Source organism: Pan troglodytes, chromosome 1, assembly GCF_028858775.2.
Source record: "Pan troglodytes isolate AG18354 chromosome 1, NHGRI_mPanTro3-v2.0_pri, whole genome shotgun sequence".
In the NCBI taxonomy this organism is placed as follows: domain Eukaryota; kingdom Metazoa; phylum Chordata; class Mammalia; order Primates; family Hominidae; genus Pan; species Pan troglodytes.
Genome location: NC_072398.2, coordinates 138982242 through 139008256, shown reverse-complemented (window position 1 = coordinate 139008256; position 26015 = coordinate 138982242). Strand labels below are relative to the sequence as shown.

The 26015-nt window shown below is 36.1% G+C and overlaps 1 protein-coding gene across 9 annotated transcripts in view; it reads left to right on the top strand.

Annotated features, from left to right (window-relative positions):
* Positions 1-25537, top strand: part of BTBD8 (BTB domain containing 8) — a 103463-nt gene extending 77926 nt beyond the window's left edge. For 6 of the 9 annotated variants that reach the window (XM_016922386.3, XM_054667737.2, XM_063816785.1 and 3 more), the window contains 9 exons: positions 7946-8128; positions 8851-8988; positions 9850-9979; positions 12388-12449; positions 17641-18358; positions 18623-18710; positions 19124-19263; positions 21073-23403; positions 24678-25537. In XM_016922386.3, coding sequence (XP_016777875.2) covers positions 7946-8128; positions 8851-8988; positions 9850-9979; positions 12388-12449; positions 17641-18358; positions 18623-18710; positions 19124-19263; positions 21073-23403; positions 24678-25144 — 4257 coding nt within the window. In that variant the 3' untranslated portion in view covers positions 25145-25537. Of the gene's footprint in view, positions 1-7945; positions 8129-8850; positions 8998-9849; positions 9980-12387; positions 12450-17640; positions 18359-18622; positions 18711-19123; positions 19264-21072; positions 23404-24677 lie in introns of all 9 variants that reach the window. The other 3 variants (XM_016922387.3, XM_009425322.4, XM_054667739.2) reach the window with 1 other exon arrangement.
* Positions 25538-26015: the final 478 nt, after the last annotated feature.

Genomic DNA, 26015 nt, shown 5'->3' with positions numbered 1-26015 from the left:
TCTTTGTGCTTTATTTTCTTAATATTGATATACTAAAAATTTTTTTTCTCTTTTTTGGTATAACTTCTATATGTATTTTGTTTATAATTGCCATGGGACCTACATAAATATCTCATAGATATAACAGTCTATTTTAAGCTCAATCCACATACACAGAAACTCTACACTTCTCCCCCCACACATACACTCTGTTACTGATTTCACCATTTATATCTACCTATAGTACATATTCGTTAATATACTTTTTAGTTATAGTTATTTTTAATGCATTTATCTTTTAACTTATATGCAACAATTAAAAGTGATTAATTCAGTTGTAACAAATATACCACTCTAGTGTTGAATGTTGATAATGAGAGGCTGTGCATTGTGTGAGATCAGGGGGCTTATGGGAAATCTCTGTACTTTCCTCTCAGTTTTGCTGTAAACCTAAAACCATGCTTAAAAAAATGAAAAACAAAAATTTTTAAGACAGGATCTCACTCTGTCACCCAAGCTGGAGTGCAGTGGCATGATCACAGCTCACTGCAGCCTTGACCTCCTGCCTCAGCCTCCCAAGTAGCTGAAACTATAGACATGTGCCATCACATGTGGCTAACTTTTGTATTTTTTGTAGAGAAATGGTTTCACCATGTTGCCCAGGCTTGCCTCAAACTCCTGGGCTCAAGCGATCTACCTAGTTCAGCTTCTGAAAGTGTTGGAATACAGGCATAAGCCACTGTGCCCAGCCAAAATCTTTAAGTGATTTATTCACTGCCATAAGTGATACAGTACTCTTCATAAGTGAATCATAAGTGATTCATTACTCTTCGTTTGTTTACATATATTTTTCTTTTCTTTCGTTCTTTTTTTTTTTTTTCTGGAGATGAGGTCTTGCTCTGTCGCCTAGGCTGGAGTGCAGTGGCACAAACATGGCTCACTGCAGTCTCAGCTTCATAGGATCAACCAATCCTCTTGCTCCACAGCCTCCCAAGTAGCTGGGACTGCAGGTGCATGCCACCACAGCCAGCTAATTTTTTGTATTTTTTTGTAGAGACAGGGTTTTGCCATATTGCTCAGGCTGGTCTCGAACTCCTGAGCTCAAGTGATCTGCCCATCTTGGCCTCCCAAAGTGCCTGGATTACAGGCATGAGCCACCATGCCTGCCTTATATATTTTCCTTCACCAATGAGTTTCATACTTTCTTATGCTCTCATGTTGCTTTTTAACGTACTTTTGTTTAAACTTGAAGAATTCCCATTGGAACTGCTTTTAAGGCAGATCAACTGGTGATGAATTTTCTCGGCTTTTGTCTGTCTTTATCTTTGCCTCATTTTTGAAGGACAATTTTGCCAGGTTTGGTATTCTTGGTCAGCAGTGTTTGTTTGTTTTTAAAAAGCACTTTGAATATATCATTGCACTCCCTTATTGCCTGCAAGGTTTCTGCTGGAAAATCTGCCTTTAGTCTTATAAACATTCTCTTGTACATAAGTTGCTTTTTTCTTGCTGCTTTCAAAATTTGCTCTTTTACTTTGGCAGTTTGATTATATGTCTCACTGTGGATTTCTTTGGATTCATCTTATTTGGGAGTACTTTGGGCTTCGTGGATCTGGATGTCTGTTTCTTTCTCCAGATTTGGGAAGTTTTTGGCCATTATTTCTTTTAATAAATTTTCTGACACTTTTTCTCCTTTCTCCTTTGGAACTTTAGTAATGTGTATATTGTCCCATAGTGCCTTAAACTTTCTTTACTATTTTTCATTCTTTTTGTTCTTCTGATTGAATAGTAATTTCAATGACCTTTGAATTTGCTTATTCTTTCTTCTCTTTGATCTAGTCTGCTGTTGAACACCTTTAAAGAATTTTTCAATTCAGTAATTGTATTCTTCAGCTCCATGATTTCTGTTTGGCACTTTTTTAATATTATATACCTCTTTGATGAAATTATTACTTTGTCATGCATTACTTTCCTGACCTTGGTGTGAACATCTTTATGATGATGATTTTGAATTCTCTGTGAGCTAAATCATATATCTCAATTTCATTTAGGCCAGTTTCTGGAGATTTATTTTGTTCTTTGGAACATATTTCTTTGTTCATTTTCCTTGACTCTCTTTGTATCTGCACATTTCTGCCTACAGCTACCTCTTCCAGTTCTAATGGACTGGCCTCATACAGGAGAAGACCCTTACTAATCAGCCCAGCCAGAGATTCAGGGCCTCTCAAACCTTCTTGCTAGTCCAACTCACTTTCTTTCTAGTGGCTTCCAAGCATCTAGAGTATCCTGGGTCCTATTAGTGCTCTGAGTCAAGTTCCTTGGTTAGCCCCCAGAAAAGTTAGGTCATTGGATACTCCTCTACACTCCTTCCTGCCCGAAGTAGAAGGCGGGATTTGGGGCTTTTCCAGCTCTTCACTCTCTACTGAGACAAGTGAAGGGGTTCTGGCAACTAGTCACATGCAACATCATCTACCTTCTTTGTTCTCATTGGCCCTCGGATGGCTAAGACATGCTAGGTCCCATTAGGAGGAGATATGGTGACTACCAGCCCAAATCACCATTTATGTTCTTTCCCAGGTAGCTAGAGTTTGCTGGGTCCCATCAGCACTCCAAGACTGCAAGACAGAAATCAGTCATCTAGGCAACCCCTGGAAAAGTTGGGATGTTTGACATATGGTCTAACTCTTTCCTTCCCCAGGGAGAAGCTGGGATCTTATGGTTTTCTTCCCAGTTGTACAGCTCTGTGCCAGGGGTAGGATTCTGGTGAGAGTGTGTCTCATATTTCCCTATCAGCTTCAAAGTGTCTGGTTTCATGCTCATCCTCAGTGCAGGAGCCTCTCAACTAGTTTCTCAATTTCTCACAAAGAGAATTTGTTAATTGTTGAATCAGTGTGTTCATGGGAGAAGGAGGGTTTAGGGCTTCCTATTCTGCCATTTTGCTGATGTCACTTCTCCTCAAGCAGTCTTCTTAAGCCTTCTTTAGTTCTAATTCAGTTCAACTACATGGGCCATGGAAGGTACTCTAATCCATCAAATATTTCTTTGTCATCAAGGGAGATATGAAAGTGCTGCTACATTAGAGTATAACATGGAGAATTTTTAAATATGTTTTAGTGTGAGGAACTTTAAATTTTTACCGTTCTTTGTCACCAAGTCAAAAGACAGATAACAGTTCATATGATATTTATAACACGAATTTTCCTAATATAGAGAGTTTCTACAAATTGATTTTTAAAAATCAAAGCGAAACATAGGATAGAATTAGATAGTTCACTAAGGAAGTACAGATACCTCTTAATTTGATGAGCAGATCCTGAACTTCATTTATTTAAGAGAAGTGGACGTGAGAACTACCATGTCAGACCATTTTCTACCTTTCAGAATGATGAAAATAAATTTTCACTGTGTTAGTAAGAGTATATGGGATAAATATTCTGATTTATTCCTGGGAAGGTCATAAATTAGCACAACTTTTTCTATGTTTCCTAAGCTTTTTATCTGTGACCCAGAATAAAAAGATGTTTTTTGTTTGTTTGTTTTGTTGTTGTTTTCATTGTAACCCAATACACTGACACATATAGAACAGAAACACAAGTTTCACAAAAGATCTCTTAGCCTTATTAGCTGATGCCACTTTGAATAGCAGAGAGCTAGAAAATACACCCTTGAATTGGCTTTCCTTCCTTTCTTCCCTATTGCACTCTTCCAGCACCTCAGATCCCCCAGGATCACTTCACAAATAAACTGCATATAAGCCTGTTTCTCAGGCTCAATTTTTAGGCAGAACCCAGGTTAAGAGAAGTAGTATTGACCCAGCAATTCTACTTCTAGAAATGTATCTTGTAGATATTTTCACATATTTGTGAAATAATGTTATATACAAGGTAAGTCATTACGACATCATAGCAAAACTGGAAACAATGTAAATGTCTTTAAGTAGAGGACTGATTAAATGACTTGTGATATATCTATATTATGGACTATGACATGGCTATTAAAACAAATATGTATATATACACTGGTAAGAAAAATATTCAAGATGTGTGCTAAGTGTAAAAGGCAAGATACAGGGCCAGGCACGGTGGCTCATGCCTGTAATCCCAGCACTTTGGGAGGCCAAGTCAGGCAGATCACGAGGTCAGGAGATCAAGACCATCCTGGCTAACACGGTGAAACCCCGTCTCTACTAAAAAATACAAAAAATTATCCGGGTGTGGTGGCGGGCACCTGTAATCCCAGCTACTTGGGAGGCTGAGGCAGGAGAATGGCGTGAACCTGGGAGGTGGAGCTTGCAGTGAGCCGAGATCACGCCACTGCACTCCAGCCTGGGCAACAGAGACAGACTCTGTCTCAAAAAAAAAAAAAAAAAAAAAAAAAAAGGCAAGATACAGAGTACTGTGCATATTAATGCCTTCATTTGTATAAAATAAGAAAATTACATATATGTTTTGTTTGTATATGCATAAAATAACTGGAAAGATAAGGGAAAAAATAATATTGGTTGTAAAATGGATGGTTTGGGGACAGGAAGGAGAGGAAGACTTTTCCTAGAATGTCCTTTATACATTTGAAATTTTTTTTTTTTTGAGCAATAGCAAGGTTTATTGTTTATTGTGAAGAGCGAAAGGACAAAGCTTCCACAGTGTGGAAGGGGACCCGAGCAGATTGCCCTACATTTGAAATTTTTAAACTGTTGTTGTGTTAACTGTTGAATTAAAATTTAAGTGTTTGGTCTGAAAGTATTACTTTTTTTTCTTTGAATCTCGAGGTACTCTAACATTTAATGTTTATCATATATTCAGATGAGTGTGGAATAAGATCATGTATCATCTATGTTATTTAACTATGTCCATCTTGTAGTTTTCCAAGCTAAATTATGACATTATACTCTATGTCTGTGGTTTTTTAAAAAATGCTACTGTCAGAGCACATCACATTATGTATATAGTAAGCACTTTGTAGATACCTGCCAAATTTATTTAAATACCTTACATTTGGCTTCCCTACCAGAGCAGTGCCTGCAGTAGAACAAATTGAGCTTATTGTCTAAAACTCTTAGTAATTGTACAGTTACTCAGGAAGTCACTGGAAGAGGAAACGACAATGGTCCTAAAAATGAGACGAATTATAGCAAAGTATGACTTTTTAAAATTTTACTCAAAGCAGTGGGGGAATATAATACATTTTTAAAGGATTATTGGCTGGATGCAGTGGCTCACACTTGTAATCCCAGCACTTTGGGAGGCCGAGGTGGGAGGATCAGTTGAAGCCAAGAGTTCAAGACCAGCCTGGATAACATGGCAAGACTCCATCCCTACAAAATTTTTTAGAGCTGGGCGTGGTAGCTCACACCTGTAATCCCAGCATTTTGGGAGGCCAAGGCGGGTGGATCACTTGAAGCCAGGAGTTTCAGACCAACCTGACCAACATGGTGAAACCCCATCTCTACTAAAAATACAAAAAATTAGCTGGGCATGGTGGCGTGCACCTGTAATACCAGCTATTTGCATGACTGAGGCACAAAAATTGCTTGAACTGGGGAGGTGGAGGTTACAGTGAGCCGAGATTGCACCACTGCACCCCAGCCTGGGCGACAGAGGGAGACCCCGTTACGGCGAGCCGAGATCGCACCACTGCACTCCTGCCTGGGCGACAGAGCAAGACCCTGTTTCAGATGGTGGGGTCTTGCTCTGTCGCCCAGGCTGGAGTACAGTGGTGCGATCTTGGCTCACTGCAAGCTCTGCCTCCCGGGTTCACGCCATCCTTCTACCTCAGCTTCCCAAGTAGCTGGGACTACAGGTGCCCGCCACCACGCCCAGCTAATTTTTTATATTTTTGTAGTTTCACCGTGTTGACCAGGATGGTCTCAATCTCCTGACCTTGTGATCTGCCCACCTCAGCCTCCCAAAGTGCTGGGATTACAAGTGTGAGCCACCTCACCTGGCCAATACTTTTTTTAAAAAAAATTAGCTGGGTGTGGTGGCATGCACCTGCGGTTTCAGCTACTTGAAAGGCTGAAGCAGGAGAATCACTTGATCTCAGGAGTTTGAGGCTGCAGTGAGCCATGTTCAAGCCACTACATTCCAGCCTGGGTGACAGAGCAAGACTTGTGTCAAAGGAAAAAAAAAGAATTATTAGTAAATGGTTAAAATTTTTAGTTTTGAAGTTGGAAGATTAAACTTGTTATCTTAGAGATTGACTGATAGACTCTGTCACCAATCATATTAAAAGATCAGCAAATAAATTTTAGTGTCTACTATGACCCAGTTTTATACTAGGCCCTGAGGATACATTGGTGAGCTAAAACAGAGGTAGTTTTACACTCATTGAACATACAGCCCAGTGAGGGAGACAGACATTAAATAGTAATGTTCATGTTTGATTAATTACAAATGAATTAAATGCTCTAACAAAAAGCAACAGATTTTCTTATAGTGTGTATAAAAGAAATCTGATGTAGATATATGGTATCAGGGAAGATGTAGTGCTTCTGGACCTAAAAAAAAAAAAAAACAGAGGCTGTGCAGAGTCCACATCATGCTGTCCATGTTAGGTATTTCAGTCATTTCCAGATTTATCAATGATCTATTGCTGTGTAACAAACCACACCCAAACTTGGCAGCTTAAAACAACTCCACAATTCTGTGAGTTCACTGGGTGATTCTTCTGCTGGTCTTGCCTGTGGCGGCTGCATTCAGCTGGGGGCTGAGCTGGGGGGCTGGTCCTCCTGCACCAAGTGGTCTTCCCTATCAGGCCTCTTTTGGTCTGGTGGTCCCAGGATTCTCAGAAGGTAGACTGAAGCTGCAAGGCTTCTTGAGGCCTAGGCTCTAGAACTTGCACATCACCACTGTTGGTTAAGGCAAGTGAGAAGGCTAGTAGTCTAGATTCAAGACTGAGGAGATAGATTCCACCTCTTGGTGGATGGAATTTGTGGCCATGTTTTTCAATTTACCAGTCTATCAAGTAACTAATTAATAAATAGTTATTTACTAAGCATTGTTTTAAGAACTAGAAATCAAACATGAATAAGAGACAGTAATATATAAGTTGCCTTTTTTCCTTTTCCGTGGAGTACATGGTATTTGCGCATTGTCATTCCATTTTCCATAGAGATCAATATTTGTGAATGTTTTTTTCCATAGTAATGAATCATGAAATGAAAAAAATATAAACAGTAGAGTCTTAACCTAATTAGAGAAGAGGAGGAAAATCCCTGGGGATTATAAGTAATTTTTAGTCTTTCCAAATTTGCATAAAGAAACGTATTTTGTAGTCAGAAAAGAATTAGTGCTATGCTGGTGTAGCCATGCAGTTATGAATGATATCTATAAGCACAAAAATTAATTTAGTAGTGATAATCTTAGGGAACTCAAATTTTTCTTTCTAGTTATTATCACTTTGCTATCAGGTTTATTTTAGCTACTTTTCTTTTCTTTCTTTTTTTTTTTTTTTGAGATGGAGTCTTGCTCTGTCACCCAGGCCGGAGTGCAGTGGTGCGATCTCAGCTCACTGCAACCTCCGCCTCCTGGGTTCAAGCAACTCTCCTCCCTCAGCCTCCCGAGTAGCTGGGATTACAGGCATGCACCACCATGCCTGACTAATTTTTGTATTTTTAGTAGAGGTGGGTTTTCACCATGTTGGCCAGGCTGAGCTTGAACTCCTAACCTCAAGTGATCCACCCACCTCAGCCTCCCAAAGTACTGGGATTATAGGAATGAGCCACCGTACCCCACCTGTTTTAGCTACCTTTTAAAGGTGGTTTCTTCCTAGCTCAAACTTTACCCTTTTGAATAATTCCGAATTAATGAATAAACATTATATGTAAAACTAGTAACAAAGACATTAGCTACCTGGAATTTTGTTTTTGCAGGAAACATCCCATAACAACAAAAGTATTTGATTTGCTTAGAGAGTTATTTTATTAACCATAATAGCATCTAACTTTTTCCAATTTTTTTTTAAATCTAAGAATGATAAGAATGCTGCTTTTCTTCTGATGGAAAGTGACAGGCTAATCATCAGTTTACCCAGAGTGAAGTGGACGGAAGCAGCACTGACCATGGCGTCTCAGCTTCAAGAAAAATGTATTGCATTTATTGTAGACAACTTCTCCAAGATTATTCAGAGTGAAAATTTTGCTCTTCTTTTACAGGTACTATGCCTAAATTATATCCTATATTTAGTTCCATCTTTGTGTTCTGATTTCAATTATGTAAGAGCTTTTAAATGCAGGTTGCTTTTGATTAAATTAATGTGATTTAAATAAACTCCATAGCAGATGGCATGTTTACATAGGATTTAAGGCAGTGATGGACAGGATATTTGGCTCACAAGATGAGAAAGGCGAGAGGGACAGGTTTGAGTGCCCTGGCAAGGCACAGTGTAATTCTGGCCAACTCTAGCCCTCCCTCAGCAAGCCACATTTTAGAAACCAAAGTCATAAAGATACTGCTTTGGCCAGTAATACAATTATGATCCATGCAGAATTCTCTGTCTTATTGGGAAGCTACTTTCTCTAAAATTATTCACTGAATAACTCCTATTGTTTATTTCTAGGTTCTGTATTTAGGGCTGTGTTGGCTTTTAAAAACTGTGTGTCCAACATGGCACATGTATACATATGTAACAAACCTGCACGTTGTGCACATGCACCCTAGAACTTAAAGTATAATAAAAATAAATAAATAAAAATAAAAACAAAAACTGCGTGCATATGCATATATGCGAATTTTTTAACAAAAGAAAGGGAAAAAATAAATACGATTTCTGGTTGACTTCATACAGCTAGTTATAATGATCTGTTACACCAGACTTTCACATTTCTTGTGCATTTTATATGTATTCCTCTTAAATATTAATTTCTGTGTTTTATAGTCACAAGCAATGAGCAGCACGGCCGATCTGTTGGACACAATTTTAAAAGCAATTGAAGAAAATATCACCACTGAAAATAGCTGCTCTCTTCTTATGGCTCTGGACACACTGCTGAACTCTGACAGTACAAAGGAAATGGTACTGAATGTAATGAAATTTATTAAAATAATGCAATATTTGAACTAAGATTTCTAGATGTATGTGCATTTTAAATGTTGCAGGGTCATTGAAGCTAGGCAGTGGATACCTAGGGGTGGATTAAGGTCTCTACTTTTGTATATGTTTGGAATTTTTTATAATACTAAATTTTAAAAATTCCATTTGTCTCCAAATGGACTTTTTATAAAAGTTTAGAAATTGGCAGTTTGGCTGGGTGATTTTAAATTTAGTGTGATATTTAGCAACATTATTTGGCACAGCATAACTCTGGTATTTCTCCCTGGTCCTACAGTACATTTTCTAGATATAAAATGTATATTTTAGAGTTTTTAATCATCAGTGTCTTTTATTTTTATAATCTTAATTTTTCTCTTCAAAAAATCATATTTTAAAATTAGGCTGGGAAGCAAAATTAAAATATTTATTTTTAAATACAATTAATCAGTGGCCATTAATTAGGTAATTACAAATTATTGGCATTCTGTATTTGTTCGACAAGAATGGTTTTTAAAATATATCATATTTATTACTATTCCATAGAGCATTTGACCTTGTAATGTCATAGTTGATATGAAAAGGCTGTGGAAGGTGTTCATATCAAGGGCATTGGTGTTTTGAAATAACATTTGGTTGAAAAGATGAGATTTTTTAGCTTTGTGTTCATTTATAAAATTTTGTTATTAATAAGTCTTCATAAATAACATGTACCCAACGATCTTAAAAATCTAAATGATGACATCATTGATCTAGCTTAGGAGTAAGTAGATTCTGAAAGGAATAATGACTGGTTGCTATGACAATGTGGCTCTCACCAGCTGCTGATTTGTTGCTTGAACACAGGGTTTTACGTGCAAGATCCAGGCTCTGCGTGATAAGCTGTGGATCTTCCTGGTTCAGTCTTTCTATGCTGTTCGTCACACAGAAAGCTGGAAGCTGATGAGCACAGATGATCAACAGAAAATCCAAGCAGGTACGTTAGCCTTGAGATATTTCAATTCTTATGTAATGATCATTGTGACAGCAGATATTTTGAGGGCATTCTGATAAGTGAAAAGGTTAACATTTGTGTGCTTCTGTTGGATAATGGGATGCTAACTGAAACTGGTGCTCATATGTTTAGGCAGTTTTAATAAATCATGCTTTTTAGCTGTTCTTAGAAAATGAAACTCATTTCCTTTATATATATATATGTTTCTAATCTTACTATACATTAGCAACAATGTTCTAGGCAAATTTGCTTACAAGCATTCTTGTGAAGAGATTAAAAGTGTAAGAAAATGTAACCCACATAGAACAGAGTATCGAACATACTTTTTCCTCCTTTTTAAATATGTTTTGTCTTAAAGCTTTTCCATCTTTTTCATAAGACACCCTTTCTTGTGGTTTTGCCTGGAATAGACGGCTTTATTTCACAACTGATTGGTTCAGTGATGTGGAGTGTGCTATTGCGGACTGTCCCTCAGGAGCTGCACAGTGGTCTGTGACATTTAATAGGTATCATCTGAAACATTAGCATTAAACAAAAGATGTATATTGCTCAGAACATGTGTTTTAAAAAAATATCAAAATAAAAATTTGAGGGTGTGGAACTGAAAATGGCTTCATGACTATTTTTGGGTTAGAGCAGGTGCCTTAGATAAAATATTGGCATATTCAGTGTGTGTACTTTTTAAAACATTTTAAGAGACTAAATTTTATGAAGCAAACATTTTAGTACTGTAAACATGGAAGCCATGTCTGTTAAAATATATTTTGAGAATGCATAAATATTTAAATTCTTTAGTGGTATCATCAGAATAGGGTCTGCTTTTACATTATAAGCATTACATGATAGTGCAGCTAGATGTGATATGAAGAGCACTTTTCAAAGAAATTCCATTATTTTAAACAAAAATTATGAGAAGAAGCTCTTAGGAATTGGACATTTTTTTCCTTGTGACTATTTCTGTGCTGATTTTTAAATGATGGTTTATTTTTACAAAATTTATGTAATGTAAAGTAACAAGATAAGATCAGCATTCCTTCAGTAGGTGTCTTCAGCTCTCTTCCAATTAGTAGCAAACTTTGGTTTTCTCTATTTTAGAGGATTTCATAGTTAAGTTGAGCTTCTGTGTTCTTTAATTCTTCAAAGTGCTAATTAAAAATACATGTAAATACCCATATTTAAATAAAATGTTATTGGTAATCCAACTATCCAGCTAATCCAACAATCCTTTTTGAATTGTCAAAAAGGACTTTTCGTTCTGTTACATTGTATCAGTGTAATAATAATGTTTTAATCTTAAATAAGTTGAATTATAATGAGTTCTGACTTATGCATAATTACTTCATTGGGAAACCCAGATAAAGGAATGGTTCTGGGTTGTCTGTTATTACATTTCGTATGTCATAGTTGAGTTACTGACCTTTGGGAGAAATTTTTTAGTTTAATTTCTTCCTGTGTATTATTGTGCAGAGTCATTTGCTTACTGCAAATCAGTCCTATAGTGCCATTTTCAGGATCCTGCTTTGTCTTATAGCACATATCCTATAGAATAGAGATCATGGAAGATGCATGGTAGTTACAGATAATTTAATGTATTTTTTATTAGCTGATTTAATAAAAGTCAAATAATTTTCGGAGATTGTATATATTTCTTCAAAATATATCTTAAAGCCCAGTAACCTTCAAAAGAAATACATTTGCTAAACTATATTTGTAGCTCTCATATAATTATTCCAGCCTACATATTTTCCTGACATTCAAATTCTTATTTGAAGAGCATAGACATGAGTTCTGCAATAAATTCCCATATAAACCTAACTTATAAATGAGTTTTTATTTATTATAAAAAGAATATTTTGAAGATTGTTTCTTGTTTTATTTTCAGTAGAACCTTATTTTTTTATTTTCTCTTTCCTCCTTCCTCATTATATATCTGCAAAACCAGAAAATATTTTTAATTTCAGGAGTATTTTTACATTTAGTATAAACATTTTCTCATATTTAATAGCTTGTAGAATGTTACATTTGCTATAATCTGTAATTTTTTGTAATTTGGAAAACTAAATGAAACCAATTATCTAAAATGTCACAGTTTGAGAAAATTCTCATGTTTTTCTAAATGTATGAATCTTCTCTGTGAGACTGTACAGTTCTTATTTATTAATTTTAATAACATAAAACCTAGGGGCCAGAGAATAAGATAGAAAATGAGGTTCTTTTAAAAAAATTCTAAAATATAATAGGGAGTTGTTTTGTATACTAGATTGGTTTCAGGTTTATTAAGTTATTTCCATCAAAATATAACCTCTTTTCTACTGACATACTATTTTTCCTTTACTTCTAAGGTAATAATAATGTTCCCTATAAAAACAAATTGCTGTTTCTTTCTACAGCTGCATTTGACAAAGGTGATGATCGGAGACTTGGCAAAAAGCCTATATTCAGTAGCTCGCAGGTAAACTTTCTAAATTTTATAGGTACAAATGAAAAAGATAAATTATTTAAAGCTTATTATTTTATATTTCAGAAAAAGTTTTAAAAATCTATTCATTAATTGAAGCTATTTCTTAATGGAAAATTTTTCTTTTTCTAAATCAAGTGAACATTTAATAAATGTTTTAAAGTGAATTTTTTATATCCAGTTGGCACTGGAAGTATCTACCTTTTTCATTTCCTTGAAAACCTTTCTGGCAGCTAACGTATTAGAGCTATTTCAGTCTATTAGAAGTTGTTTAGAACTCTAGACCTAATTCAATGTCTATTTTTCTAATTAGCCTACTTCTTAAAAAAGAAGATTTTAGGCTGGGCATGGTGGCTCACGCCTGTAATCCCAGCACTTTGGGAGGCCGAGGTGGATGGATCACCTGAGGTCAGGAGTTCGAGGGCAGCCAGGCCAACATGGTGAAACCCCATCTTTACTAAATACACAAAAATTAGCCAGGCATGGTGGTGCACACCTGTAATCCCAGCTACTCGGGAGGCTGAGGGAGGAGAATTGCTTGAACCCGGGAGGCAGAGGTTGCAGTGTGATGAGATTGCACCATTGCACTCCAGCCTGGGTGACAAGAGCGAAACTCCATCTCAAAAAAAAAAAAAAAGATTTTAATTCACATAATGTATTTTTGGTGTTTTTGAAAAAAGCAATTAGTACTAAGAGTACAACTCTGTTTTACTTTAAAAGTTACTTGGTATACTTTTATGAGGTATCTAAAGTAGTTGAATTCTTAGAAGGTAGTATTGTGGTTGCTGAAAACTAGAGGGAGGGAGAAAGGGGGAGTTGTCCAATGAGTACAGAGTTTCCATTTTGCAAGATGAAAAGTTATCTGTTGTGCAACGAAGTGCATGCAGCTAACATTACTACACTGTTACTGAAGTGTATTAAAGAGTACTTAAGTGTATTAAATGGTTAAGATGGTAGATTTCATGTTTTGTGTGTTGTTTGTTTTTGACCACCCACAAAGTTATTTGGTGTTTTTCTTATAACCTGAAATAAATTTGTCTTCCCAAAAATGTTATTAATTATGGTTAGGGTTCCTAGCTGACGTACAGATGTTCACTTAACCAATAATATATTCAAAGAACAAAATTATTCTAACCTCTGTGTGGTACAATGATAGACATACATTGAGAGTTCCAGTTTGGAATGCAATGAACGTATTGCCCTAGCAGAGTGGAATAGGAAATCCTTTTTTCTTCCTCATCAGCTAGTTGGTAGGAACTAATGCAGCTCCAAGCCACAACTGAGAGTTGTCATGGCTTGAGGAAGAGGTCAAGCTCCAAATGTCTTGAGTGAGAAACTGGGAGACTGGAGTTTTTGCCAATTAACCTCTTAGGATTGTTTCCAAAGTGGGTTTCACAAGATACGAACTCCATCTAGCATCAACTATAAGTTGGAGAGTAGTTACACACCATAGCTCCTCTTTTTTTTTTTTTTTGAGACGGAGTTTTGCTCTTGTTGCCCAGGCTGGAGTGCAATGGCACGATCTCGGCTCACCACAACCTCCGCCTCCCAGGTTCAAGCAGTTCTCCTCCCTCAGCCTCCCGAATAGCTGGGATTACAGGAATGTGCCACCGCGCCTGCCTAATTTTGTATTTTTAGTAGAGATGGGGTTTCTCCATGTTGTTCAGGCTGGTCTCGAACTCCCGACCTCAGGTGATCTGCCCGCCTCGGCCTCCCAAAGTGCTGGGATTGCAGGCGTGAGCCACCGCGCCCAGCCCCATAGGAACTCTTTATAGACCGACGATGCATATTATACCTTGAAAGTGCTGAGAAATGCTAAAGAATACTTTTGAATTGTTGCATCCAAAATTTTCCCCAATGTTATAGCTATGGAATACGACTAGGGTCCCGTCAACCCTTTTAAAGCATATTATACGATTCCACAGAACATACTCTAGGAAATGGTGCACTAGGACATTTTTTTCTATGTTCCCTGTTATCCCCGTGTTTTTTAAAGGCCCCCAGGAATTAGCCTACTTGCCTTCCTATCCCCTGCTACTCACCAGGCTTTTCCGCCTTCCTTGCCTTACTGCAGAACAGAACAAAGTTTCATTATTTTTCCTCATCCTCCTGACTTTGTGGTTGTCTAAGTCTTTTTTCTGTTAAGAACAATGGGAAGGAAGGAAGTTTCCCCCAGAAAGACAGTGATGTGCTGAAATGGATGCTGGACACAAAATCAAAAGAGTTCAAATTTTGGCTTTACATTTATTATGTGTCATCTGTGAGTCTTAGTTTGCTTATTTATAAAATGGAGTAATAAAACCTAGCAGGATTATTGTGAAAATTAGGTGAAATAATTTATGTGCAATTATCTGGTATGTAGTAAGTGCTCAATAAATGTGGAGCAAATAAATGTGTTTTCCAAACAGGGATGAGCTATCTAGGAGGTGGGAGAAAGTTAATCAGATAAGACAGGGAAAGAGGTTTTTTGTTTGTTTGTTTTGTTGTAGTGGTTGTTGTTGTTGCCTGCTTCATTTTTCCTTCATAGAGCGATTTAAGAAGAATGCTTAGTACCAAAATACTTAAGGATAAAATATATGATATCTGGGATTTGCTTCAAAATAAAATGGGGGTAGGTGTGTATGAAATAAAATTGGAATTAATAATGAATTAATAATTTTTAGAGCTGGCTATTAGGTACGTGAGGATTCATTATACTCTTCTGTCCTCTTATGATTATGTTTAATTTTTCCTATTTTTTGAGACAGGGTCTCACTCTGTCACCCAGGCTGGAGTGGAGTGACACAATCACAACTCACTGCAGCCTTGACCTTCTGGGCTCAAGGGATCCTTCCACCTCTGCTTCCTGAATAGCAGGCATAGGCCCAAGCTACCATGCCTGGCTAATGTTTGTATTTTTTTTTGTAGAGGCGGGGTTTTCCCATGTTGCCTAGGCTGGTCTCAAACTCCTGGGCTCAAGCAATCCGCACCTGGCCTATTGTGAAATTTTTCAAGGCATACAGCTATACCATATACTATATAGATTTCACCCATAGCGTAATACTTCAAGATGCATAAATTCAAGGATAGAATAAATTAAGTAGATTCAGTGTTAAGGGTGAGAAGGAGTTCTAAAAGCAGAAGTCAGCCTGGTTTTAGGTATTAAAAATAGAGAAATATTTTTTTTTTGAGCTAAGATTTGAGCAAGAAAGCAAAAAATGAGGACCAAGCCTATCTGAACGTTTTAAATGTTAGAATCCTAGAAGACTGCTGTGAATAGGACCAGTCTCTACGCTGCGGACAGGCATAAGCTGAGACCCAAAGCTGTTAATAATTTCTGAAATGTCCCAGGCTGGTTAGAAGCAAAACTAGGACAAGAATCTAGGGGTTGTTTTATCACCATGCTTTCCTTTTTTCTAAATTTAACCAAGTTATTTATTGTGTATTTTTTTGTGTGCACCCACATTCATATATGTTATTTTATCTTTGACAACTTTTAATGTAATTGGAAGCTTTTCATATTTAGAAATAGACCTTAAACTGCATATCAAAATATGCAATATATGCCTAGCGTTAACAACATTGATTACGTTTTTTGTTTGTTTGTTTTTTGAGTATCCAATATGTGACATGGTGCCGAGGGATACAAAAGATGAAGAGAGCACAGGCTCTGCCTCAGACCTCTACAATCTCATACAGCTTCCAAAGGAAAAAAAAAACCATTTGCATACTTACATAAAGAATGACAATAGGACGGGCACGGTGGCTCACATCTGTAATCCCAGCACTTTAGGAGGCTGAGGTGGGTGGATCACGAGGTCAAGAGATCAAGACCATCCTGGCCAACATGGTGAAACCCCGTCTCTACTAAAAATACAAAAATTAGCTGGGCATGGTGGCACATGCCTGTGATCCTAGCACTTTGGGAGGCCTAGGCGGGTGGATTGCCTGAGCTCAGGAGTTCAAGATCAGCCTGGGCAACACGGTGAAACCCTATCTCTACTAAAATACAAAAAAATTAGCCAAGTGTGGTGGCATGTGCCTATAGTCCCAGCTACTCAGGAGGCTGAGGCAGGAGATTGCTTGAACCCGGGAGGCAGAGGTTGCAGTGAGCCGAGATTGGGCCACTGCACTCCAGCCTGGGTGACAGAGCAAGACTCTGTCTCAAAAAAAAAAAAGAAAAAAGAAAGAAAAAAAAGAATGACAATATGATCTTAAAATATTATCCTAGAATTTCTACCAACTTAAAAATTTTCTTTGTTCCCTTTCATATCAAGGTTGGTTCTAAGGAAAATGATGAAGTAGGTACGTTTATCTTCAGTGCCATTTTATTTGTCCCTTTTTAGCCTATTTCAACTATTTTTAGGATCCCTTTTCCTTTGCTTCCTATAGCCAGCCAGTGCTATACTAGTATCTTATTTGTCCAAAAACCAAGCTTTGCAGATGTAGTGTATTGATGTGCTGTGCTTCCTAGGAGCTTTTAAAAAAAATTTTTTTTTAAATAAGGACTCCAAGAAGTAAAGGATTCTTCCCACAGAGGATTAAGTCTTTAATGATAAAATTTCTGGCACTTGGAATAAGGTTGAAGAGAAAATTTTTATTGAAAATCTTTATAATGTCCCTCAAATTATGCTATATAGATGACTTCGGTGTGAGGTTAAATCATGAGCTCAAGTCCTGATTCCATCCCTCATCAGCCTGAGACCTGGGGTAAATCACATACCTACTTTAATCCTCAATTTCTTGTCTAAGAAATAGAAACAGCCACAGGAGCTAGTTCATGGGACTGTTGTGAGGATTAAGTGGGATGATGTATACAAAAGATGTAGTATAAAACATGGGAGTAAGCCTTCTAAAAACTCATGGATATTATCATTCCTCAGGGCATCCTGAATCTTTATAGACATTAATCTCTACCAAAACTTCATACATTAAAAAAGCCTTCCTTTTGTTTATTTATTTACTTTAATAGGTAGAATAGCATGCCTTTAAAATAAACACTTATGCTGTATTTCAGATTTGATTACGGTAATCTAAGACAAAGTTTTGATCCAAAAGATCAAAGACAGTTCAAGCTTTGACCTTAAATCATAATATGAACTTTTCTATTTTTTTTCTTCTTTGAAAGACTGGCTTTTGGAAACATAAAATATTATATGTTAAAGATTTCAGTCAAATTACAAAGTATTTTTTTTCTTCTTTATAGCAAAGGAAACAAGTTTCTGACTCTGGTGATATAAAAATCAAATCTTGGAGGGGAAATAACAAGAAAGAGTGTTGGAGTTATCTCTCTACTAATAAAAAGATGAAATCTGATGGATTAGGAGCATCTGGACATTCGTCAAGTACCAATAGAAATAGTATAAATAAAACTCTGAAGCAAGATGATGGAAAGGAAAAAGATGGTACAAAAATAGCATCTAAGATTACAAAAGAACTAAAAACTGGGGGAAAAAATGTTTCTGGAAAGCCCAAAACTGTAACAAAATCCAAAACAGAAAATGGTGATAAGGCACGGTTGGAAAACATGTCACCTAGACAAGTTGTAGAAAGATCAGCAACAGCAGCAGCAGCAGCAACTGGACAGAAGAATTTACTAAATGGAAAAGGAGTGAGAAATCAGGAAGGGCAAATTACAGGTGCCAGACCCAAGGTACTCACAGGAAACTTAAATGTGCAAGCCAAAGCAAAGCCTTTGAAGAAAGCTACAGGGAAGGATTCGCCATGCCTCAGCATCGCAGGACCCTCCAGCAGATCCACAGATTCAAGTATGGAATTCTCAGTTTCCACTGAATGTCTGGATGAACCGAAAGAAAATGGATCAACAGGAGAAGAAAAGCCTTCTGGACATAAACTATCCTTTTGTGATTCTCCAGGACAGATGATGAAAAACAGTGTAGATAGTGTCAAAAATTCCACTGTAGGTGGGTTTTAGCACTGTAATTTTTAATATCTCCTGACAGTTAAAGTTCCTTCAAAAAACAAAAACCTAAACCTGTATTTGGGCTTTTATTTAGTTTCAGATGCCAACAGAATACTTATGTATATGTACTTATGCAAACAGAGAAAATGGTAGTCCTTCCCACTTTAATATTTCATTTTGTTTATAGTGTCTAACCAGTAAACTTACACGTTTGTTACATATTTAATGTATTCTCTCTTATGACTCACTTTTTCTTAATTTATAGCCATAAAATCTCGACTTGTTTCAAGAGTTACCAATGGAACTTCCAATAAAAAAAGTATTCATGAACAAGACACTAATGTAAATAACAGGTAGGTCTTCATTCAGTGTTTTAACCTATCTGTTAGCTTTCTCTCAAAGTTAATTATATACTAACTGCTAGCTAAATATTTTTAAAATATCTTTTATTTTTTGTTAATGTATTTACGTAATATTTTAACACAGTTTTTTATTTATTAAAAGAAATTAGTATATGCAAAACGATTGAGGCACAATATTTAAAAGAATATATTAATGTGTACTATGGCATATGATTATACCTTGCTTTATTATACTTGATCTACAGTTTTATAAACTTAAAAAGACTTACGAGCATATGATTTTTCTATTTTCAGGAGAGATGTATTTTTTATTTCTTGAAAAAAACTGTTTCAGGTATCGGTCTTTTAAAAAGTTCATGTTTTGGAATCTCAGTGTAATACTGAATGCAAATAATTTTTTTTAGTGTACTAAAGAAAGTCAGTGGCAAAGGATGTAGTGAGCCAGTACCACAGGCAATTTTGAAGAAAAGAGGAACTAGCAATGGATGTACTGCAGCTCAGCAGAGGACAAAGAGTACCCCATCTAATCTTACTAAAACTCAAGGTAAAGCTGAAATAGTACTGGATATCTTGAAATTATTTCCTTGTGTAAACTGGATAAGCCAAACTCTGATTTGCGACTTCAGTAGCAAATAAGCAAAATACGGTTTTACTCATTTTATGTTTGTTTCACACCATAGAGATGAGATTGTAAACTTTTACTTTTCAGACAGGTGTTTTGGGATATAGGTTTGGTTTTTGTTGTTTTGTTGTTGTTATTGTTGAGACAGGGTCTTGCTCTGTCACCCAGGCTGGAGTACAGTGGTGTGATCACACTGCAATCCTCCTTCCTCTGCCTCCCAAAGTGCTGGGATTACAGGCATGAGTCAACACACCTGGCCTCTGTTTGGTTTTCATTGTCTTTTGTGAGAGAAATAATTAAGGGAGTCACTAATTTATCTGCATTTCTGGTCCTTTTAAATATTATGCCCATGTTTCTTGAAAGTTCCATTGATAATTATAGGAATTTCATTTGTAAAACTGGCACTAAAGAGCTCTATAAAAAGTAATAGTGCAGGCTAGGCGCGGTGGCTCACGCCTGTAATCCAAGCACTTTGGGAGGCCAAGGCAGGTGGATCACCTGAGGTCAGGAGTTCAAGACCAGCCTGAGCAATATGGTGAAACCCCACTCTACTAAAAACACAAAAATTAGCCAGGTGTGGTGGTGTGTGCTTGTTGTCCCAGCTACTTGGGAGGCTGAGACAGGAGAATTGCTTGAACCTGGGAGGCGGAGGTTGCAGTCAGCCGAGATCTTGCCTCTATACTCCAGGCTGGGCGACAGAGCGAGACTCTATCTCAAAAAAAAAAAAATTGATAATGATAATAATAGTGCAGTCTAAACAACTATAATACATAAGGAGGAAGAATTTCCCTTCCAGAATCTGTGTGAGTCCATTGTTTTTCAGTGTTCTGAAAACGAAAAGAGTACTGATCAGATTGCATAATTTGCTAAAATAATAACCGATTTTCAAAATTGCTTTTATGTATCAAGCATTCACATATGTAAAAGCAGTTCGTAAAATGCTAAAAACAATTTTGATTTAGATTATGAATTATTACTGAAAATCAATTAAAAATAAGGTAGAGAAAACATTTTCATATCCTAGTAATAGCTAAATGTTAAACATTTTAAAATATTTGATAATTCTGTTTGACAGATTTGAATGTCCAAAATATCATCTCTAAGACTTTCACCAGTATAAACAAATGGATTCCCCAGATTAATCCCCTTCTTTCCAGTCAGCAGTTTTAGTTTCCACTGGAGATCTAAGTTGTTAATCCTAATGAGCTACAGTAATAATAATCTGGTTATGACAAGTAAATTGGTTTTATTCATGTTTGAAGAAAACAACTGCAACAATTTTAACAGTTCTATTTATTTTATGTTTAGCTTGATTCTCCTTTTCAGCTATGTAGAGCACACTATTTTTTTTTCTCCAAAAACTTCAAAGGGAAGACCTTTCTTGCTCCTTTGATAAAAGAAAATCCGATTTTTTCACCCTCATATATTTTTGCAAATCCAGTTTTGGCATAAAAATCAAGTCTCTTTACTTGAGGAAGAGAGATCCTATTTCAGTAATTTTTACTGGGACCCTGGAGTAGTCCCTCTATATTTTTAATTGAAAAAATTTTTTTATTTTATCATGTAACTGATTCCTAATCTGTGCTTGTCCATTTGATCATAGATATGTTACCCTTCCATTGTGTTCTTGATTTTATGTTTTCTGAAGTAATTTTAAAACAAATTACTAAATTTTACTCACAAATTGGAGGTGATATTACATTACTGAATATACCCTCTTACTTTTCTTAGGATCCCAAGGAGAGTCACCAAACTCAGTAAAATCTTCAGTCTCTTCAAGGCAGTCTGATGAAAATGTGGCAAAGTTGGACCACAATACAACTACAGAGAAACAAGCACCTAAGAGAAAAATGGTCAAGCAAGTACACACAGCTTTGCCTAAGGTTAATGCAAAAATAGTGGCAATGCCTAAAAATCTAAATCAGTCAAAGAAAGGTGAAACTTTGAATAATAAAGATTCAAAACAGAAAATGCTTCCTGGACAGGTTATATCAAAAACTCAGCCTTCCTCCCAAAGACCTTTAAAACATGAAACATCTACTGTCCAAAAAAGTATGTTTCATGATGTGCGTGATAATAACAACAAGGACAGTGTTTCTGAACAGAAGCCTCACAAACCTCTCATTAATCTTGCATCTGAAATAAGTGATGCAGAAGCACTCCAGTCATCCTGCAGGCCTGACCCACAAAAGCCATTAAACAATCAAGAAAAAGAGAAGTTGGCGTTAGAATGCCAAAATATTTCAAAGCTGGATAAATCATTAAAACACGAACTGGAATCAAAACAGATTTGTTTAGATAAAAGTGAAACAAAATTTCCCAATCACAAAGAAACAGATGATTGCGATGCAGCTAACATATGTTGTCATTCTGTTGGGAGTGATAATGTAAATTCAAAATTTTATAGCACCACAGCCCTAAAATACATGGTTTCAAATCCAAATGAAAACTCCTTGAACTCTAATCCAGTTTGTGATTTAGACTCAACAAGTGCAGGGCAAATCCATTTGATATCAGATAGGGAGAACCAAGTAGGGAGAAAAGATACAAACAAACAATCAGGTATTAAATGTATGGAAGATGTTTCACTGTGTAATCCTGAAAGGACAAATGGTACCTTAAATTCTGCTCAAGAAGACAAAACATCGAAAGTTCCTGTGGAAGGACTGACAGTTCCTAGTAAGTTGTCAGATGAATCTGCTATGGATGAAGACAAACATGCTACAGCAGACTCAGGTGTATCTTCCAAGTGTTTTTCGGGACAGCTATCAGAAAAAAATTCTCCTAAAAATATGGAAACATCAGAATCTCCAGAGAGCCATGAAACTCCAGAAACTCCATTTGTGGGTCACTGGAATTTGAGTACTGGTGTTCTGCATCAGCGAGAGAGTCCTGAGTCTGACACTGGCAGTGCTACCACCTCCTCCGATGACATAAAGCCCAGATCTGAAGACTATGATGCCGGAGGGTCTCAGGATGATGATGGGTCAAATGACAGAGGTATCTCTAAATGTGGCACTATGCTGTGCCATGATTTTCTTGGAAGAAGTAGCAGTGATACCAGTACTCCTGAAGAATTAAAAATTTATGATAGTAATTTAAGAATTGAAGTAAAAATGAAAAAGCAAAGTAGTAATGATCTTTTCCAAGTTAATTCAACAAGTGATGATGAAATCCCTAGGAAAAGGCCAGAAATTTGGTCTCGATCTGCAATAGTTCACTCTAGGGAAAGAGAAAATATTCCACGAGGCAGTGTCCAGTTTGCTCAGGAAATAGATCAGGTATCTTCTTCAGCAGATGAAACAGAAGATGAAAGATCTGAAGCTGAAAATGTTGCAGAAAATTTCTCTATATCTAACCCAGCTCCTCAGCAGTTTCAGGGAATAATTAATTTAGCTTTTGAAGATGCAACTGAAAATGAATGTCGTGAATTTTCTGCAAATAAAAAGTTTAAAAGATCAGTTTTACTTTCAGTCGATGAATGTGAAGAGCTGGGATCAGATGAAGGAGAAGTCCATACTCCCTTTCAGCCTTCTGTAGATTCTTTTTCACCTTCTGATGTTTTTGATGGCATTTCTCATGAACATCATGGAAGGACCTGCTATTCCAGATTCTCACGAGAAAGTGAAGATAATATTTTAGAATGTAAACAAAATAAAGGCAATAGTGTATGTAAAAATGAAAGCACTCTCTTGGATCTTAGTAGCATTGACTCTTCAAGAAAAAATAAACAGAGTGTTTCAGCCACAGAAAAAAAGAACACAATAGACGTCCTATCCAGTAGAAGCAGACAGCTTCTTCCAGAAGATAAAAAAGTAAACAATGGAAGCAATGTGGATAATGACATTCAGCAACGCAGCAAATTCTTGGATAGTGATGTAAAATCTCAAGAAAGACCATGTCACTTGGATCTTCATCAAAGAGAACCCAATTCTGACATACCAAAGAACAGCTCTACAAAATCTCTAGACTCCTTTCGGAGTCAAGTTCTGCCTCAGGAAGGTCCAGTGAAAGAGAGCCATTCTACAACTACTGAAAAAGCTAATATTGCTTTATCTGCAGGTAATGTACAGAAATAGAAATGCTAAATGCATAAGAAAATAAGTTTATAAAATTTTAAAGTTGTATGAAGCCCTGAATGTTATATTTTAGTCAGATAGAATAATTACTTAAGCAACAGATTAAAATTTTAAATGAAAAATGTCTTAATATGAAAATTAGTTACTCATTCTTTATTGTTCACTTAAAATCCTAATGAAGAAGTAATATCTAGTAAAAATTTTGATTGTTATATAGAGCTAACCTACTAAGAGATTTTACATGAAAGAATAAAAAGAAAAACTTACTTTGCTGCTATTTAGTTATTTATGTATAATTTAACACAAGAATTCTTGACTATTAGAAATTTTATTATACATTGGATATGATTTATAGACTTGATAGTATATAAGAGGCCTGTGCAATAACTCTAGTAATATGTAACTAAAAGCACTGAACTATTTTAACAACTAGATTGATTATTACAATTTATATACATTTTACAGAGATTAAAATTTTCAGGATCTGTCTATTCTAAAGTTTTCAAATAAAAAGATAAATTTCCTAAGAGATTATATTTAGAAGCAATGATAATATATGAAAAAAGCCCAGGCTTATTTCATATTGTTTAGATGATTTTCTGTCTAATTGTTTTGTGTTTTTTGTCTTCCTTATTATAGTAATTCAGACTAATGACCCACATTTAAAATATGCAATAGTGGCTAACTGAGTAGCTATTGTGTATTATAACTAAGAAAAATACTGATCAGTAGTTTCCTGTTCAGCAAAATCGGAAGAATAAGGAGGTCTTTAAAGTTGTACTTTTTTGTTTGTTTGTCCTTGCTTGCATCTTCCTTTGCATGTGCAATATACAAATAAGCCTTTAGGTGAAATGTATTTATCCCCGCCTTTTGCAACGGACTTACCCTAAAAGTCATCATCAAAACACTATGTCTTTTTTTTCTCTTTTTCTATTGTAGTGAATTAGATATATGTGCACATTCTATGTTTATGTTTAAACAATTTATGTTTTCTGTATCACAAGTTTTCAAATTAAAGTATGGAGAATTATTGTTAGTTGCCTATGTTGATTTTGCTTCTAAACATTACCCTTGAATTTTAAACACAGAAAAATGCCTCAAAAATCTTGTCAATTTTGTATAGATGTTATTTTTCCCATTCTGTGTTTTTTTTTTTTTTTTTTGGACTATCGCTGTTATATTGTGTTAATATTCTACAAAACTCTGAGGGTACCAACGTGCAATTTTTACATTGTGTAGTATTATGAATTATTTCAGGAGACATAGATGATTGTGACACACTGGCACAAACCCGCATGTATGACCATCGGCCTTCAAAAACCCTGTCTCCAATATATGAGATGGATGTAATAGAAGCATTTGAGCAGAAAGTGGAATCAGAAACACATGTTACAGATATGGATTTTGAAGATGACCAACATTTTGCAAAACAAGATTGGACACTACTAAAGCAACTGCTCTCTGAACAGGATTCAAACTTAGATGTTACAAATTCCGTTCCTGAAGACTTAAGTTTAGCACAGTATCTAATCAATCAGACACTACTTTTAGCACGAGATAGCTCAAAACCTCAGGGTATAGCACATATTGACACTTTGAACAGATGGAGTGAACTAACATCTCCACTTGATTCCTCAGCGAGCATCACCATGGCTAGTTTTTCCTCTGAAGATTGTTCGCCTCAAGGCGAGTGGACAATTCTGGAACTGGAAACTCAGCATTAAGTGTTAACATTTTGGAAAAATTTATGCCACTCCTTTATTTTTTGATGCCTATATTATATCCAAATGATAATTGCATTAGCCGGATATAAACTTTCTTTAATATTGAGTCTTTCCAATTTAATGAGGTAAACATAGTTTATTTATTAATATATCACATATAGAAAAATGTTTTTCTAAAGTTTTTGAGCATGTTTTCTCTAATTATTAGAGAAATTAGAAGACTTATAAGGAAACCCTAGCTTCAGTTTTCCTTTCCTAGCTGATGATTTGTTCACTTATTCATTATTCAAGAATTTAAAATGTGAATGCACAAGTAGATCAGTCCCTTTACTTTTTGCTCTGCATAGGGTAACATAGTAATTTAACAATAAAAACTTACTGTGCTTGTGTCCATTCATGTAGAGTTTTCTGTGACTAACATTCAAACTCACATTTAGGTGATTGAGGCTGATAGCTGAGTGTTGGGGAAAATCTTAGCTTTCCCAACAATTCAGGCCCAGGAAATTCTGAAGCAAGTACATCTCAAATTTCAACCACATCATTACTAAAACAAGAGAAATGGAATTTCCTGTCTCTCTCTTTTGGGGATATATCCACAGAAGGGAATCTGCCCTTGTTCAAAAGCATAGACTTCCTTTACAGGTAGTCACTCATTCTCCATTTTCCATTCCATGTTAGGGATATGTTGGAACTGCACCTGCAATAAGCCAGCACTAAATATAAACTTGAAAATGAGTATATGAGGCAATTGAGTTACGGAGTTTAAATTGTGTGTATGTGTATGTATGTGCACACACACTCACGTTTGCTTTCTTGGTGTGTCATTAGACACCAGTTCCTTATTTCCTGGATCAGATTGTCTTTCAGTCTG